This window comes from Tympanuchus pallidicinctus, unplaced genomic scaffold (genome assembly GCF_026119805.1).
Source record: "Tympanuchus pallidicinctus isolate F22 unplaced genomic scaffold, pur_lepc_1.0 scaffold2, whole genome shotgun sequence".
In the NCBI taxonomy this organism is placed as follows: Eukaryota; Metazoa; Chordata; class Aves; order Galliformes; family Phasianidae; genus Tympanuchus; species Tympanuchus pallidicinctus.
In genome coordinates, this window is record NW_026294721.1 from 16,486,479 (window position 1) to 16,505,634 (window position 19,156).

At 42.5% G+C, this 19,156-nt stretch overlaps 1 protein-coding gene across 5 annotated transcripts in view; it reads right to left on the reverse strand.

Moving 5' to 3' along the window:
* PPARGC1A (PPARG coactivator 1 alpha) overlaps positions 1-19,156 on the reverse strand; it is a 346,224-nt gene that overhangs the window by 53,434 nt on the left and 273,634 nt on the right. For 3 of the 5 annotated variants that reach the window (XR_008206611.1, XM_052682420.1, XM_052682423.1), the window contains exon 2: positions 5,626-5,805. Coding sequence is in view for 2 of the 5 variants with exons in the window: in XM_052682420.1 (XP_052538380.1) it covers positions 5,626-5,805 (180 nt within the window). In the remaining 3 variants the exon portion in view is untranslated. Of the gene's footprint in view, positions 1-3,457; positions 3,555-5,625; positions 5,806-11,311; positions 11,536-19,156 lie in introns of those variants that run through there. The other 2 variants (XM_052682421.1, XM_052682422.1) reach the window with 2 other exon arrangements.

Here is a 19,156-nt window from a genome sequence, read left to right on the forward strand (position 1 = left end):
CTACATGTTGGTATGTCCTGCGTTACCTCTGATTCACTGACACGCTGCCCGCCCCATGTTACTGCCCAGAGCTATTTAGTTTCTTTTCTCTAAGGCCACAGACATGCTGCTATGCTGTTCACACAATCTCAGTTCTTTTAAGCACTTTGATAAGCTTTATTCTGCCATTATACCATCTATGCCATTAAACACAATGTTTAAGTTCTATGTTAAATCACAATCAGTTCCTATTAACTGTTCCAAGCTCCTCGTTTTTATCAACAGTTACTTTATTAAATCCTTAATAATATAGATGGAATAGTTAGTTAATTTGTGTGTTGAGCCATGGATGTTAATTTGTAAACATAATAACATACTGCAATCATTTGCATAATAGCATTTTAATCTTTTTAGTAAAAGCTGTAATTCCCTACAAAGTACGCTGCAGAAGAAACTAAGTGACTATTGGTAATAATAAAAAAGGCCTTAAAATTCTGATCCTATTATAGTGTTGGAACATACCCAAACTGCTACCATAATCTCTGAAATGTTACTGTTCTCTGATTTAGGTGTCTGTGTCAAGAATAAAAATGAAGTATAACTGGTAGCAGTAGACTATTTCCTAAATGTAATTTAGTATTCACTAAGCACCAGCACTTTGCAAATAGCTCTGAGGCTTTCCTTCAAAGTTCAGAGCTCTAGTTATGCATATTGTGTGAGGTACACCATGCAGCTCACCTCCAGACTTTGTTGTGCTGAATTGATGGCTATGATAAATCATGCAGATTTGGCATTGAAGGGCATCAGCCATCAAGGGTTTGACTACTATGTCTTTTTGTCCCCAGAGATTATATCTCCTTGAACTGCCTGCCCTGGGCTACTAGTTCTGGAGAAAATTAAAAAGTGGAAAAAATGCTAGGAGAGGCCAGTACAGAAAATCTATACAGGCTCAGTTCTCTGGAAACCCATTAACACCAGTCACAAGACTGGCAAAGAAAACATTGGTCGTTGTTTAAAAGTCAGGCCAAGTCATTTTACGCAAGATCTGGTAATTCATTAATCAATCTGGCTGCAAACCTTGAATGAATAACCTGAAATAGTAAAAGAGACTGGCAGCATCACAGAATGTAAGAGACTCTACAACACGAACCATGCAATTACCCCGGTGACGTTTAGGGCTCCCCTCCATAATCCTCATCCTCCTGATGCAAACCCTTCCAAATAAGAAATCATTAATCCCTATGAATTTTCCTGCTCCCGGAACTAAGAGAGTATGAATCTTTCTCTCCTCATATTCTCACTGCTTATAAAGCAGTATTTTTGGCAGCCTAGAATAAAATATAGTAGCCAATTCACGCTTTCAAAAAAACATGGCCCTGAAAAGTAATCTGGGCTACACCTATGCAAAACAACTAAAAATAAAGTCATCAAATATGTTGAGCATTTCTCTGGAGCACAGAATTATGTAAACAACAAATCCATAGATAGGCCCGCAACTGTGGTTTTCTGAAGTCTTCTGAAAGGCTAAAAGTGTGCTTTTTTCAAATATGAGAATAGCACAGTTACAGATATTTTACACAAGTTCATTATACTTTAATAGGCAATTTTCTATCTACAGAAGAGGTTATAGGTTGCATTTTCTCTTTACCTCAATTGAGCTATTTGTAAGTAATGCCAACAAAGAGATATATCCACTGTGCAGATACCTTATCTTTCCAAAATGTTAGACGTGGGTCATAAATAATTTTAAATATGACTAACCTTCTCTGATAGAATATGGTACATTCAAAGAAGCCTCAGGGGACAAACTCTTTCCATTCACGTTACATCAAGTTCTACAGCTCACATAGCACCCACTTGAAGAAAGGAAACCTAACCATTTTGATTTTCTAACATAAGCTGAATCGATTTGTCACAAACACAATTTTTTAAGGGCTGGTTCTTTGCAAAAACAAATAAAGAAGGTGAACGAAGCAGTGAAATGTCCACATAACTGATCTTGGGTGACTTGTTAATTATATAGTTCCACAAACTTGTGACAGCAGAGAGTGGCCTTAGGGGAATGAACCCCTTCATTCTGTATTTCCATACTCAGAATAAGAGTCAAACAAAAATAGGTGACAAACTGAAGTTACGAATCTGTGAACAGAAAGAAATCAACTAATTGATAATATGCACATACACAGACACAGGTAAGAACCAGTGTGTTGGGGCAAACAGGATAGGTTGGGTTCAGGATCCTGCACAGTCATGTGAGCAGAATAAGGCAGCAATGAGCGAGCCACTTCTGCAAGATACGTCAGTGTGCTTCAGTGCTGGACTGAAGGCCAATATCTCACCACACCTAGGCAGATGTGGGCAGGGACTTATACTCAACAGTTACATGCTATCTAGACTAATTGGAGCTTTATCTCATTTGGCTCCTAGCTGCTACCATAACTATTAATAATTTCTCATCCATGAGACTTGAGTGCTAGTGGAGTTATCTAAGTTTGTTGGCGCTCAGTTCAAGCAAGCTTCTAGGAACATGAGTTGCAGAATGCCTGAAAATTCAAAATGCTAAAATATAGCATTTCTTAAAATATTTAGCAGAAAAAAAAAAAAGAAGTGTACCATCTTGAGTGTGATTTTTGAACATAGGCCCTCATCCAGACAAAAGTGTACTACATTCATAACTTAAAGGAGAGTGTGCTTCATTCAAGGTTTTGCAATTAACACTGCATGGCTTGTTCAATTAACACTGTACTTGTGATTCCCGACATTATTCACCGTTCTACTTCTTTCCCTTGCAGTCCAAAGAAATTGCATTTCTATTTTCAAATGACTAGGCCTCATCTGGAAGCTTAAGTTAAATAAAACTTATTATTCCCACAATGATATGAGAGTTTTTTGATTTTTTTTTTAAATTCTAAAGTTATTTATGATATTTTCTTCAGAAAGAAAAGCCAGTGTGGATCGATATGGAAAAATCCAGAGATTACCAAATGGGAAACTTTAGTTCTCTGATTTAAAACAAATAGTTCCTTGCAGAGTATCTGAGATAACCTCTGGAGAAAGAACACATCTTGTTCTGTTCTTGAGCACCCCCAGTCGTCACATTACAGAGCAGCAGAGAGAAGAAATAGTGCTATGCATCCAGCTGCACAATGGAGAATGGGGACAGGGTTAATGCATGGGAGGAGAAAATAACTGTTTCATTACCATCTTCCTGGGCCAAGCAACAAATAAATAGCAGTACAGCACCACGAAACTGAAATCTTGCCCTAGCACTGCAGTATTGCAAAATGCTATTAGAGAACAATTTGTCCTTGCAGTAAGGTAAGCAGGGACCAAACTGTGCTGTCAGAGACAGTGAGGTATCCTATAACCGAAGTTTGTGGGTGCAAGGAAAGCCAGGAACTTATGGAGAGGACAACAGAATTCACCAGTTAGGAAAGAAGTTACATATTTCATTTCCAAATCATTGCTCCCGGCCTACCAGTTGCTGCCTAGATGCATTCCCTCCAGCTGCATGCCACCTATTTCTTCACATTCGGGCTGCTCATCTTCAAGATGCACCCAGACCAGTGAGGTTCCTGAAAAGACCAGTACCTCCTTGCCATCACATTCCAATAAGGTTAGGTACCAGCCTGGATGCTCATCTCACTGCCTGTGACACGCTTTGATTTTCAGAACTGGAACTGTCTCAGGTAGGGAGAGATAATTACTATCCAAGTAATACAGACAAATGATCACTATATAAACAAGACAATTTTGTATGTGGTGGCTTTGGCCACCACTGCAGACAGTGCAGTGCAGCACACGACCAGGTAGAAGCCTGTGGTCAAGTTCCAGCGTTTCTACTGGATGCTTCTGTATGCTTCAAGACGATGGGTGCTTTATTATATTACTTATCAGGAACTCAAATTTTGACAGTCTATCTTTCCCTGATTCTTCCAAAAGAAAAATGCCTCTGCATTTGGCTTTTGATAAATGAGGAAAAATACATATCCTCAGTTACAACAAAAGCAAATCCTCTCCATGCAGTGCTGATTCTGTTCTCAGCTGAAAGTGTGTCACCCGTCCTGCTGCCAGCCTGCTACTGACCACCAAAAACTGACACGCGTCAAGCTATAATTCATGTGGGGGTGCCACTGAGATTCAAGAACACAGCATCTTTTTGAAGTTTCATAAACTGTGATGTGGAACATTATAAAACTAACGAACAGAGGGGGTCAAAGCATTTTGGTTTGAATAAAATTATTTACAAACCATTTTGGTGTGAACTGTAGGAAGATTGAATACAGACGGCCAGCTCCTATCATCAGCTACACTGATAAGTATAAATCCAAAGTAACCTTATCAGCACCATTGAGGTCACCATGGGTTTATAACTGTATACAAAAAAGAAGAATTTCATTCAGGACATCCTAGGCAAGCTATATTTTACATTCAGAAGCATTTTACTACACTGTGGCAGTTAATCTTTTCCAGCTATTAAGCTGCAGAGTGATCATCTGGGGCTTCCCCCAGCAAATGGGGCTGGCTGGACTTCCTGGGTCAGCCATGGGAAAGGCGGCCCCAGCCCCTTACTGCTGCATAAGGTCTTTCTGCCAGCTAATCAGTTTATTGCCCAATTTCCCAGCCTGTGTACGATCTACTACATTTTTATCATTGAGAGAAGGTGGCTAAAGGGTCTGGGAGGACCAGCAGTCCCATTGTTATGGGGTGGCGAATCATGAAGGTTTGACACAGTGAAAGAAAGAAGACTGGAGACAGAGATAAAGAGACTGCAACCTCCTCCTGCACACCCTGAACCCCAAGGCAATATTTTAAAGAAGACATTTAAATCTGTCCTTCAGCTTTAAGACTACTTTCCACCAGGAGAATTGTGAAACATCCCACACCATCAGCAACTATCAGCCTTCTCAGCTTTGTCTGTCATATCTACCCATTTCCTTTCCCCCACTCAATCCAAGAGGACCTTTTCATTTGTATGCAAAATATCTTGCACTGCAATGCTACAAGTGGGAATTTTTGATGCAGTGAAGACCTTCAGGAATCACAGAATCATAGAATAGCTTGGTTTGGAAAGGACCTTAAAGATCACCTGGCTCCAACCTCACTACCATGGGCAGGGCTGCCACTCACCAGACTAAGCTGCCCAGGGCCCACCAAACCTGGCCTTCTATGGATGGGGCATCCACAACTTCTCTGAGCAGCCTGTGCCAGTGCCCACCACAGGAAACAGGCACTGGCCCCAGCTTTCCATCAGCCAACAGCTGCCTGCACTCTGCTCCTTTCAGGGAGTGCAAGAGGAAAACAGCAAACAGGTTTCAACTTTTGTTTTTCCTCACCACTGACAATTGTGCAACTCCTCCTTGTTACGCCACAGTGCTGTGTACTTTAGGCACTCTTCATCCATTTCCTTTCAAAAATCAAAACTTCCATTTAATTCTTTTCAAGGTTGTTTTCCCTTCCTCTCCAGATCACAGGCCTGCTTTTGATCATGAGGATTAAAGGCACCAGGCGGAACCTGTAACGCACATCACCACGTTTGCTGTTTCTTAATGAAGGAAAGATAGTAAAACCACTGCCCACCAGGCTAAAGAAAAAAAAAAAAAACACAACCAAAAACATGGATTCACTAAAATCGCCTTCCCTTACCTCAAAGATGTTGGCAGACTCATTGCTGTACTGGCTGGAGATGACCTCAGACTGGTCGCTGTACCACTTGAGCCCCCCCAGGAAGCTGTCTGCATCCAGGTCGTTCACATCTAGTTCGGAGAGGTCAAGTTCTGGGAGGTCTGGGCAGAGAGGCTGGTCTTCACCAACCAGAGCAGCACACTGCAGGAAACAGCAATGTAGAAACAGTTTCATTAATTGCCAGGAATCTATTAACTTTAATATCATGTGATAAGAATTAAGCCTCGATTAAGCTATAGCACAGGGTCACCAGAATTGTTTTCTGGAATTAAAAAGCCACACTAACTATTAGATCTTTTTTAACACTGGACAGTTATGCAAAGAGGAGGGGGAAATAGGAGGGCATTATCTGTAATAGGAAGGCACAAGCTGCCTTCTCTATCATGTCTCTGTACAGGAACAGTGAATTTCCTTTTCCCTGTAGCCTTTGACAACAATAGCATCCAAAGGTTTATAAAATCCAACAGCAGAAGCCAAAGCGCGACCTTATTCTGCTGCTGCTTCAAAGCAAACCAGTGAAGGTAGAAGTTACAGATGAATACCTCTGGGCAAGGTCTTTCCTGCATTTCCTGATGCATTCAGGTTATGGAGGCACAGCCTGTTACAGCCTTCAGCCCTGGAGCTAGCTCAAGCTGGAGATGCTCGCACTTTTGCTCTTCCAGATTCTTACCACAGTCCTCGAGGTGAGATATGGTGGTGGTTGCCATATGGACAGAACAAAGCATGGAGTAGGGATTCTGCTATGTCATGTCCTCTGTGCCTAAACGGTGGGCAGATCTCAGCTACCCAGTTACAAAGCAGGGGCCTGGCTGGTGGGATGTGTTCTGAACATCCCTGTGCTCACCTCTGGGTGACAGGGACAGTCAAGTCATTGCCCCAGGCCAGAACCTCCCATCCAGCCCCTAGCTGTCCCACCCTGATGGTGGCTGTGTTGAAGGACCAGAGGGTTCTTTGTTGCTTTTTTTTTTCCTCCAGCAGCTCCACAGCAGTCTGCTGCTGACTCAGCAATGCCAATGGAGAAGACCTGTGGAACACTTTGCTTTCTGTAGGGAACAAAAATCTCTTCAGCAGAGCAACATGTTTTTGCCTTCATGACTTGTGAACAGTGCAGTGATAAATAAAAATAAACTTGGAATAAGTATCCTTTTGTATACTAGTATGAAGCTAGATAGAGTATTGACTGACCTACTAAGCAAGAAAAAAATTAATATCACACAGCCACTTTAGCATAGCAATTGAAATGTTAGAGTATCCATCAAACCCAATCCTTAATTATGGAAAACATGTAGGAACAGCTTGGCAAACAGTGGAGCCGCATATGTCAATGCCATTCGATAAAGCAATGCCTGCTGCACTGTACCATGCACCTTTAGAACCCACCTCCAGACTTTCACATTGACATGGAGATCCCACAAAACACCCTGCCACCCTTTACAGCTGACAGGCACTGAATGGTTAAAAGCCATAAGTTCAGCTGAGCCTAAATGCTTCCACAACAAGCACTTCACAAAATCACAGAACCATGGAATGGTTTGGCTTGCAAGGGACTTTAACGAACATCCAGTTCCAATGCCCTGCTGTGGGCACAGTTGCCACCCACCCTGCCTGCCCAGAGTCCAGCCAACCTGGCCTTGAACACCTCCAGAGATCTCTGGGCAGCCTGAATAAAAACATTCTGAACAAAAAATTTCTTCCCAATACTTAACCTAAATCTCCCCTCTTTTAGTTTAAATCTGTTCTCCCTTATCCTGTCACTACCAGAACATGTAAAAAGTCAGTCTCCCTCCTGTATGTAAGTTTTCTTTAACGGTGTCTCTCCAGAGCTTTCTCTTCTTCAGGTTGAACAAGCCCAACTCCCCCAACTTCTCTTCATAGGAGAGCTGCTCCAGCCCTTTGATCATCTTCATGCCTCCTCCGGACCCACTCCAACAGCTCCACATATTCCTTGCTCTGGGGGCCCACTCACCGGGTGCTAAGGGATATCTTGAGTACACCCAGCCGGCAGGCTGTCCTCTGCTATCATCAGCTGCCTGGGTGCTTCGAACAATGTCCCAACTTTGGATTGAAGTCAACTCAGAAAATACCACTTTCTGAAGAGAGCAGTCTGAGCGCAATAACATCGTGTCCATTGCTGGGAATTGCTCAATATTCGTTATGCCCCTCTCCAAAGGACCGCCTTTCACAGCACGCTAGCAGGAGCTTCTGAAGGAGCATCTCATTGAGGGTTTGGCCTCCAGGAGGCTCGGCGGCTGGCAGCAGCGTGGCCACAAGCAGGGCTCCTGTGCTGGCACAAGAGCCAGTGCAGCTGTGCAGGCTGTAATTCAGCGATCAACTTCTATGTGTACCAGGACGCTGAGCGATGACCACATAGCAGGCCGAGGGGTGAAGAACAAGGAGGCTGCAAAACAAGGCTCTGAAATAACATTTGCTTCTATTTCTGCTATTTAAGGAGCTGCAGAACTTCAAGAAGTCAAAATCTCACTTAGGTCACTGTCAATGCACATCTTATTATTATTGTTATTTTGGACACAGAAGAAAACAAATTGAAAAGGAGTAGTTCCCTCTTCTTTAGTGCTAGACATCATCTTCTAGCAGCAAGCTTATAACGTGGATAGGACCTTTTTGAAACTTGGCCAAAATCTCCAGTTTCATTACAAGATAATCTAGTTTTTGACAGAACAGGTAGATTCTCAGCATCACTCACGTTTGTGTTGTGGAGAGCAGTAGTTTGTATCTGATGCCGCAGACTTGTAAAGTATCCTGCTGATCTGTTTATGCTTTCATTTGTAAAAATAGCTTCACTCTGCGAACTACGCACTTAAACATGTTATTTCTCAGTTACGTGTATTTTTAAGTTCTTACCATGGGTTTTTCAAGCAACATAAACAACTGTATTAAAAAAATTCTGCTCATCACAGCTTTCATTTGCCTATAATGACTGCAATGTCACTTAAAAAATGCAATTGCTGAAATGAAGTATATATGCTCTCGCCAATGTTGACATGATAATAAAATCAATGTTTCTGAATATGACATTATGTTTCTAATCTGAGACACATTAGCAGCAAGTGTTCCTGTTATTAATTTATATTTGGCCTTCGGATGATGCCAGATTTAACGCTCCAAGTCCTAAAACTGTCCTTATCTGACATGCTGATATTTACTGTTTGCTATACATCTGTAACAGGTGCACCTGCATCGCCAGAACGCAACCTACTGTATTCCCACTGTTACTGGATACTAGAGGTATTCTGTAACCACAGACTTAATTTCAGAGCAACATTTAGGAGGATAAAGCAGTCACTAAACACAAAAGGCTAACTACTGTGCGTTATTTCACTCCAACCGACTTTTTTCCCTCTTAGTTCAGACGCAAACAATAAATTAGCTTAACTGCACTGATGATAATGAATCATTATAATTAAGTATAATTCCCCATTAACCTTTTGGACTTTTTTTTTTTTTTTTGGGGGGGGGGGGGGGGGGTGCTTTGAAGGTAAATAAAAAAAGAAGAAAGAAAAAGAAAAAAAAAAAAAAGACTGGATTTGTGCCATATTAATTTTATATTCATGAAAAAATAACCTCCGTTTTATTTTAACAAGTTTCTCAAAGAGCCGAGGGGGTGAACCCAGCAAAGGAAGACTGACTCGCTACAAGGCGTGTCATGTGGGCTCTCTCTATCAATCCTTGCAACCTTACTGTACATCACCTTCATTAAACTGTGGAACACTGGGGACGCCGATCAGCAACGGCGATGCAGGCCTTTATTAAGCAGCGCGCCGTCCTGTCATTATGGGAGTGAGAATCTAATACATTTTAAGTTGACAGCAAACATTAATGATTCAAAAAATGAAGGCAGCCTCCGGTACCTGCTGCCTGCAATCTGTGAGACCGGTAAAGGTGATCCCCAGAGCCAGCACAGCAGGCAGCACTGCTCCGCTGCTCCAGGAAGTGCCGTGCAGGAGCACGTTGCTAAAATCCTACCAACAGTTAACCCAGCACTACACCATTAATATTAAGATCAAATCTTTTCTTTTTTTTTTTTCTTCTCTCTGCACTATGAAGAAGTCATTGACATAAATTATCCATTCTGTTACTAGCTTGAAATTACTGCAGGAACTCTAGTGATTAAAATAAATCTTCAATATTTCCATGTAAGCTGGTTCCCCAATCAGCTCCTTGCAGCATTAGGAATAATACATGATGGAAAAATGAAGCTCCAGCAGCTGAGACCCACGCTACAAGCCAGACAACAACCCACAGGATACTCCAGCTACTCAGAAACAATTAGGACTCTGGAGCCAGAAAGTCATCCACTTACAGCCCAGACTCGTAATAGCTACAGGACATATGAATTATCCATATCTATTCCACTTCACCAAGAAATCAAAACAAGATAAGAGCAATTACAATATGCAAACAGAAATCAGTGGATACAATGGCAAGCTGCAAATATTTAAAACACGACAAAAAGACTTAAGAATCCGCCTGCACGCTCTGCCAGATTGGAAAAACACACAAGGAGAACGCTGTAACATTTTTACTTCAGATGGGTATCTGCCTGGCATGGACATCTTATTTAAAAGGCACTGCACAGAACCTGTTTCTCCCTCCCCTGTTGCCCAGGGGGAGCATTACCAGCACTTATCCACTTGCAGCGGCGGGTCGGCTCCTCCAGCAGCTCTGGGTTTTGCCTTCCTCTCAACGGGGTCCACACAAAGTTTGCCTCGCTTCCCAAGTTGCCCAAACTTCCAGGTAAGGCTCCGTTCTGCCCAACACAACCATGCAGAAATCCTCACACCTCACTTCATCCTTCAGAGATTACCAGGGAGCTGCTTGCTTTTTGCTTTTCTTTTTTCCCTTTATGAATTGTAGCCAGCAGAAGCTGTGGGTTTGATGTATTGCCGTCTATTTTTACACAAGCGGCAGCGGCGGCAGCAGCAGCAGCAGTTCACACAGTCCTGCATAAACTCTATTCTCACGGTTCATCCTGTTGTCTCTGCCGTACAGTGGGATTTAACCATTTGCTCGACTGCTTGTGCGGACTGAGCGCCCTGCCCTACAGGGCACAGCTACAGGGTGATTATTCCAACACCACGAGAAGCAGGAAAACAGCTACTTCCAGAAATCCCTTTTAAAAGCATCTAAAGCAAAACACCGGGGTGTTCATTCCCGTGTGGGGGTTTGAATCCTGCAGCTGATAAACAATGTGGAAACCTTCAACAGAGCAGAGTGAAACAAGCAAGGAAAATAGGAAGCCACTGGTTAATTTTAATTACTACATCTTTTTTTTTCTTTTTCTTTTTCTTTTTTTTTTTTTTCCTTTTTGTAGAAAAAAGAAACATTGATCTTATTCTAAACAAACATGGCATTTTTCCAACCAGGCCACTGAATGCCACTGAAAAGACTTCAGACACTGATTCATATCAATATCTTAGAGCATAAATATTGCATATGACGGGGAAAGCGAGCCAGAGGCACATGAAAATAGTTTCCAACTGCAGGAGATACCGATGACAGGAGCTAAGCTTTGATTTGCTCAAGGCATCGCAGAGTAACCTTAAAATAGCAAACTTAGTGGAGTTCAGATAAGATCCAGACTTGTTTGCAAAGTGTGCCCACAGCCCCTCTCCCACACCCTGCTCACCTCGATGTCACTCCATACAGAGTCCTGGTTGCACATGTCCCACGCCATCCAGCTCCCGAACCGCAGCAGTGCCACTCGTGAGGCGCAATCCAGAGCCGGGCAGGGAGCACACACGCATGCAGCAACGAGACCCTTTCTGAGAGTGAACTGAAGGCACCTGTCTTACTACTGGTCCCCGTCACATGACAAAGCTATTAAAAAGTAGGCTGGGCTGTCACTCATCCAGCCTTCTTGTGCCGCCGCTCCAGCCGTGACGTCGCTCAGAGGCAGACCCAGGCTGAGCGAAGTAAATCTTTTTAAAAGCCACTCAGACCTTTGAGTCTCCAGCAGCACCACGCTGTGATTAAAATCACATTGCCACGCCACACCCCTGAGATCGGGCACTGCCTGCCATGCAACAGCTCCCGTCTCTCACAGCCTGGCTTTTCTCAACGCTTTCTCTTTTTTCCTTTTTTTTTTCTTTTTTTCTTTTTTTTCTTTTGCCAAAACAAGCAACGAACAGAGCTGCATTAATGCTAAAGAAGAAGTGAGGTGACAGGAGCCGGACTGCAGCACGTGTGCTCCAAGCAGCCTCCAGCCTCACGCGGCCGCCGCACAGCTCAGCCAGGAGAGGCCACCCCGGAGTTCGGCCAAAGTTACAACGCGTTAACAATGTTAGAACAAAGTTCTAACATTTTATTCACTCAGGGATTTTACACCTCACAAAGTTAATTTCTCATTGATAACTGCAAGCAGAGTCAGTTTTGCCACCAACAAACACCTTAGAGAAATGAAAAACAAATAAAATTCTATTTGCCAGGAATGGAGGAAGTATCTATAAAAGCCAATCCTGCAGTCGCCTCACCTTCAACAGAGAAGGAGCCCGATCCCACACCCAGCTACACGAGGCATTCCTCTGCTGCTCTTTAATCGTTTCAGTGTCTCAGTGCAGGAACCCAGTGCTCCAGCATGCAACTGCCCCATCCTGTCCAGGACCGCATGGGTTCCTGCTATATTTCCCTACAAGCACTGTACTGCGGCCTGAGCCAAGTCTTTCCTCATTGCAAAGAGGGAAAAAAAAAGAAAAAAAGAAAAGCTCTTGTCATGTGAAAACCCAGACATGCAGGCACACATTAACAGCAGAGGATCTGGGTTTAAGCCCTTCGCAGCTCACCCGTGGAGACAACAGAGGCTGCTGCAGGTGTGACTGGTTTATGATGGCACTACTGCTGACACATAACAAAGCCAAGGTACCAAACGTAACTGCAAAACGTTTCCCACAACAGGAGAAAACACACGAAAGCCTTGTCTGACCGGCCCCACCTGCCTCCATGCTTTCCGAAGTTGTATTTTTTTTAATTAGCTGGGTTCAAAAGTCCTGTACAAATGTAAGTGCTGGATCCGTCATGCTGGGCTACCAGTCAAAGTCACCAAACTATAATTGATCATCCGCCTTGTCATGAAATATTCATTTTCATTGTTATTTGCAAACTTGAGCATTCTAAAGGCTAAATGAATTCAATTATTATAGCAGGCTATGGTGATTTTGCTGAGAGAAAAAATAAATAAAAAGCGGCACAGCTCTTGAAATAGCCTTTTTCCAGCAGATATTAAAAACTTCAGAAATTGTTGTAAGTCTCAGATATATTCTCGGCTTATTTGTGTTCCCTTGTAATTCATTATTGCCAGTTCTGATAAAACGTACGGTTTTCCCTGCTTGTGCTTAAGTTGCAAATCACATCACACTGTCATATTTTCACCAAGCGCAGATGACAAAAATGGCATTGTTTTTACTTTACTTAATTAAAAAAAGCCACAGCAAAATACCGAATGACAACAGAAAGCCTTTCCTACGAGTGATTAAATTAACGGTATTGCTTTGCTCTCACGACGAAAAAACCTAATTTCCTTCCCAATTATATGCTGATTTAATGATAAAACTGCAGAAAATTATTAAGATCTGGGGCAAAGGTGAGTACCTCTACCCCCTGAACAGCCAGCTGTGAAATAACGTGGGCACCTGCCTGCCTCAAGTGCACTCGGTTCTTATTAATTATTATCTGTGGATCCATGGTCGGTGGAATATTCTCCTTCAATACCTACTTATAATTGTGTTCATTGACTGTGCCGAATCCATCATCTGCTTTTTTTTTTTTTTTTTTTGAAGTTTCATTCACACCTTTTATAGAAATGTATTTACACCGGAACATTTTATATTGCTGTTTTGGATATTTTGACCTGCTCATGTTGTTTCTATTTTCTACATTTCCACTTCACTGCTTTCCCTTCAAATTAGCAAGTTAACTGATAAATATAAACACAGTAAGCTCAGCACTGCTCTCAGTGCACCATGTTGGGGATGGAGAGCTCTGTGGGTGCAGGGCGGGCACTGTGCAGTAACACCATGTCTTCCAGAGCCGTCCTACAGCCACGGCCTGAACTTTGCTGGCAGTTCCAGTGCCACCTGGAAGGGATGCCAGGCACGATTCAAATCACAAAAGATCACAAGGTTTAAACATGAGTTCTCATTGCTTGAGAGGAATTTGTTTATTTTTAACCAAACTGTCCAACTTGAGCCATATTATAAATTTACTTCTTAGGAGATTTTTTTGGATGTTATAATGTGTCTCTGCGTTATTTTGGAGCACACTGCATCTAACAGAAGAGAGGGGGGCAGTTGCAATGGGCTTATAGCTTGGAAGCTGCGCAGCCTCAGCACATGTAAATGAAGCCTGTGAAACGCAGCCAGCATCCAAGCCGCCCTTCTCAAAAGAAACCTTGTCTTCTGAAAAGTCCCCAAGCAGCTTCAGCAATGATCTTGCCCAGTGTTTTGACAACACAAAAGAATTGCACAAATGTCTTTTCTGGGGCAATATCTGAGTATGCACACACGATTTTGTTCCATAACAAACACACACAAAGAGAACCCAACTGTGGTTGGTAAAGTCTGTGGGTTCGTTGGACCCAACCCATCCCAACAGACAAATCATCCGTTGTCAGACACCCCTCAGTCATCACATTTCCCTCTTTTCAGGTTACTCCATACTGAGCCTCAGCAGTTCCCACATTTTGCCTCCTCTTCAAGAGACAAAATTTCGAAAGTCCTGGCAAGCCTGAAAACTTCATCTCAGCACAAATCCCAAATCCTAATGTATGTTTTAAAAGGATTGGAAAGTATGGTTCCTGGCAACAACAAGGAAGAGAACTCAAGGACCAAAGTGTCCAAGCCCTCTGTCTTTGTTTTTTTTTTGTTTTTTTTTTCCCCCCCCAGATTCAATGCTCATTCAGCCTCTTTCTTTCTTACACCCATTTTCACCCTCTTTATTTTTTTGTCACTGTGGCTGTATATATATATATATATTTTTTTTTTTTTTTTAATTCCCTGCACTTTAGATAGCTCAAGGAAGCTTGCAGCCCCTGATTTTGAAATCCTAAACTGAGTTCTTCCATCATTGCACTGATCAGCTTTCTTCCTTTGCTTCCAGACCATGGTGTTTGATGATTTTCAGCAAAGTTGGCTCCTTTTCAGTGGAGTAAGGACAATCAAACTTGAATACAAAAACAGTGTTGGCATTCAGCAAGCAGAGGTTTGCAATCAGTCCTCCCGCCAGTCAAACCCCTTTCACTAGACCCTCTACTCTCAAGTGTCCTTACAGCGCAAGATAAGCCAATGGTGTATATAAAAGACCAAACTGCACTCCAAAGGAGTCTTAGTGAATGGTGTTCTATATAAAGTATATGTACCCTATTAATTTTTTATGAGAAATCTTCCTTCAGTGCATCTTTATTCTTATTTTTTTTCCACAGTCCTTCTGTGTTTGTTTTCCACTCTGTTCTCTCTGTTCCACTTCCATCCTATTTGTTTTTTGTTTTGTTTTGTTTTTTTTTTTAATTCTCAGCTTCTTTCCCTTGTTTACTCAGTCCATCCTACCCAGAATACACTCTCAGTAGTATAAACCGGCGTAAAAACTCCTTGAACTTCTGGGTTCATTGGTGCAGTAAGTTTACAATGGAACAAAGCAACTTTGCTACAGCAGTTAGCAACTGAGGTTTCTTTTTACAGAGGAACCACATCGGTGCTCTGCACCAGCTTTCAGAAAGACTCCAGAGACCTGAGAACGAATTGTGGCCAAGCTCTGGGTCGAGAGCTGCTGTTGGAGCAGCAGTACACTACAGAGTCCAAAATACCTTTCTCTGAACAGTAATGTGTTACCAGCATTATGTCAGTGGGGTGAATTTTGCCCCAGCTGCTTCCACGTACTAGAGGCTCAAATAAACAGTGCTGAATGCCAATGGAAATTACTTGCTTGTTCTCATGTGAATGGGACCTGACTGTGAATGTTCACTATCCATGCAAATCAGCTGATTATCAGTGCTAACCAGGATGGAGCACATACAGCTCTTTGCAACTCAGTACTTCTAAAATCTTCCAGGAGTGCCTAACTGAAGCAGGAGCACAGGTACTGACTGAAAGAGACCTTCTAAATCTCCTCATACCTCCCTGAGCATTTCCCTTTTCTCAAGCATATTTCACTTCCACATTATTAAAACAAGAAAAGCAAAGCCACCCCAGTTGATTACATAAAAAATGCATTTATCACTTGTTTCCCCCAACATTCGGGGCATATGTTCTCCAGGACCCACATTTCCTATGATTTGCAGGAAACCCAGGTTGCCAGGCCTGTTAACAACAGCATGAACAATGTCTTTCACTCGGGAGTTACTGTTTCCCAGAGAGACTAATCTGTAAAAGAAAACCTACCTTTTAATTTATTACCCCTATAAGTTTGAGAAACAGAGCCACAGAAATACATCAGTTTCCTGGGTATGCTTTAGTGCAGTTGCAGGGCAGACACCCAGGCAAGCAAAGGAGACAGATTCCTTTTCTGCAGCTCCTTGTACACTGGTACTGACTTGTGCAGGCAGGACCACACCAAAATCACACTCTGTTGCAGATCATTATCACCTCTCCTTTACACACCTCACTGTTGAGACTTCTTTGAAACAAGAGACATCATAAAGTTCTCTTTTGCCCCTTTCCCCCCCTTGCTTTCAAGGACCCAAAGCCCCACCTGCCTACCTGGGGTGTTTGCAGAGCTCTTCTGGGGCCAGGTAGTCTCCAGCTCCATCCACAAAGGGCAGAACTTGGGTATACTTAGAGAGACAGCTTAAATTTGTTAAGTCTCCGTAAGGTCCTGGAAAGCCCCACCTGGATTCTTCTTGTTACCACTATTACCATCCACCTAGCTCCTCTTCCTTGTGGCATCTAAAGCATTGCCCTGAAGCTCTTGTTTCCATACTTGTTCAACATTAAAACCAATTTAATTTTTAATGACTGTGTCTGAGAGGGATCTGTAGGACAATCTCAGGAACAACCACAATGGATTCAATACCTGAGGGTGCACAAAAGATTCCCTTGAGCTATGTGCTGGGAGCCCAGGCTGTTCCAAAGATACCATCTAAACTGCCCTCTACAGTCACTTGATGAGTCCAGCTGTCAATCTCATTCTGGGGCTGGCTTGGCCACGTGGCTGTTTAGCCATGGATCAGCCATGTCCCTGCTGAAAGGAAACTGCCATGCCCAACTGCTGTGGTGTAGGAGAGCACACTCTCTGCTAGCTCTACTTCACAGTGTGCTTAAAAAAAAAAAGAAAAAAGAAAGATTCACATACTTTCCTAACATCTCTGATCTGTTCTCTAAAATGGCTGGGAAAGTGACTGCAGTGGAGCACATGCCAGTCTCCAATACAGCACTGGAGAGAATGCTAACCTTTAAATACTCTGAAATCATATCTTGTTTTACACAAAACTGCTATGGTAAAGTCGATGTGAATGAAGCACCTTTGAGTGAAGGAACAGAGGGAAAGGCAGTGGACAGCTTTAGTGCCTCCTAGCAATTTTTTTTAATAAACTAGAGATGACAGACAGCCTTACCAACACATCTCTCATCTTCAAATAAGACTTTCTTCAGACAGAACTCAGTGGAACTGAGTCAGCCTTTTTTCTTGGGCCTAGCTCTTGGCATTTTTCATATTAAAACAAAGTATAATGTGGAAGTAATTCTGAACTGTAGTCATCTGATGGATTTTGGTGGTACAAATACACTTGGCTAAAATTTTAGGCAAACAAAATAAAATGAAGATATTGCACAAATGAACTGTAGGAAAGGGAAGAAAGAAAGAAAGAAAAAAAAGATATCTCTGCTCAAGAGCCAAGTAACCCTTTCTCCTGGTTATGGGTGAGGAAAGGAGAGCTGCTACACAGAAGGCTGTAGTGGGTACCAGAGGCTGGCTATGCTGCCCACCCTCTGGCAGTCCTGGGGCACAGCAGCTTCCTGCAGCCTCTGCACCCCGTTCTCCCAAGTCAGTTGAGGACAGGCCAACAGGAGATGGGGTCACCTCACTGCAACAGCCAACGCTACTGAAGGATCAGCTTCACTTGACCTCTTAACTAGTGGCTTCTGCCAGACAACATCGAGCCCAGGTGTTATTTTTAGCCAGAAATCTTCATGAATTGCAGTTAACTCGCAATATGCAAACTAGTGACTAGTGCTAGAGGAATCCCTATAGGTTTCATGGCTCCACTCTGTGCTCAAAAGTCCAATTATTCATTTTTCTTGGAGCTGCAATATTAATCTAAAAAAGTTGCACAAATGGCTAGAGATGTCATGCTGCCTCCATCCTTAATTCAGATAACTGAAATAAAGGTAGATGAGCATTTAGCCCAAGGGTTATTAGCTGTACCAACTGCAGTTGTAAACCTCTACAGGCTGACCCTCTGTCAGTGATGCTTTTGTCATGAAATTTGTCAGTTCTTCCACCTTTGACCGAGGGCCAAACAAATGAGTAAAAAGACAGACTGAGAGACGTGCTAGCAGTAGAAAGAACTATTTTATCCAAATCACTTGCCTAGCTACCTGCATAAGAAAACTCAGTAGAAGAGGTGGGTTAAAGTGGGTGAAACTGGTCACTTCTCCAAATCCCTTGGAATCGAATGGGAATTTTCAAGTGGCCTTAAGCAGGCTTTGAACCAGACCTCAATACAGAAAATGGGACCTGGACAGTTCAAAGCATCATTTTTTTCATTCTGATACTGCTCAGGCTTCCCCAGATTTTCTCTGTGAATGGAACAGGAGTGAAGCTCTGAGACTGTATCTGCTATCACCATTTTGGATATCCTGGTTCCTGAGAAATTTCGTATTTGCTGAACATCATTTGCTCCGGAGCACTGGTTAGTCTCTCATTATTATATAAATGGGTACAAGTAAAGATTCATACCTTTTCCCAAAAACAGCTACGGCTTTACTTTCATTACTTCATGCCAATCAACAGATTAAGACAAGTTTGCCACTTCGTGTTTATCCATGATGAATTTCTACCATTGAAAAATGCCCCGTCAATCTGACACAATAAAATGTTATTTGTAGTTTGTGCTTTATCGAAATCCACATGCAAACAGTCGAGGCAGGACAACATATTTAACCAAAAGAACTGAAGCAAAGAACTATAGCAAAAACATAAGCACTCTCAGTAAAACAGAGACATCAATGGAGTGAGCCTTCTCCCTTTTGTCCATCACGAGCTCACCCATCCTCTCTGAGGAACAAAGAAGTAAGCAAAAATAGGGAACTGTCTGAATGGAAGATTATTTTAATTTATTTTGAGAGTTGCAAAGCAAAAAAACTCTGAAAATCCAGCAAACCAAAACCAAAGAGCACTTCAACATCACATTATTACCAATTTATTAAACCAAGACTGCGTACAATGGAGAAATGACTGTGACACCTCCCCAGGGGTTTTCGGGAGGTAGACCTCCAGCTGCTTCATTCTCACATGCAGTCCTGCTTACAAAGACATGGAAAAATGT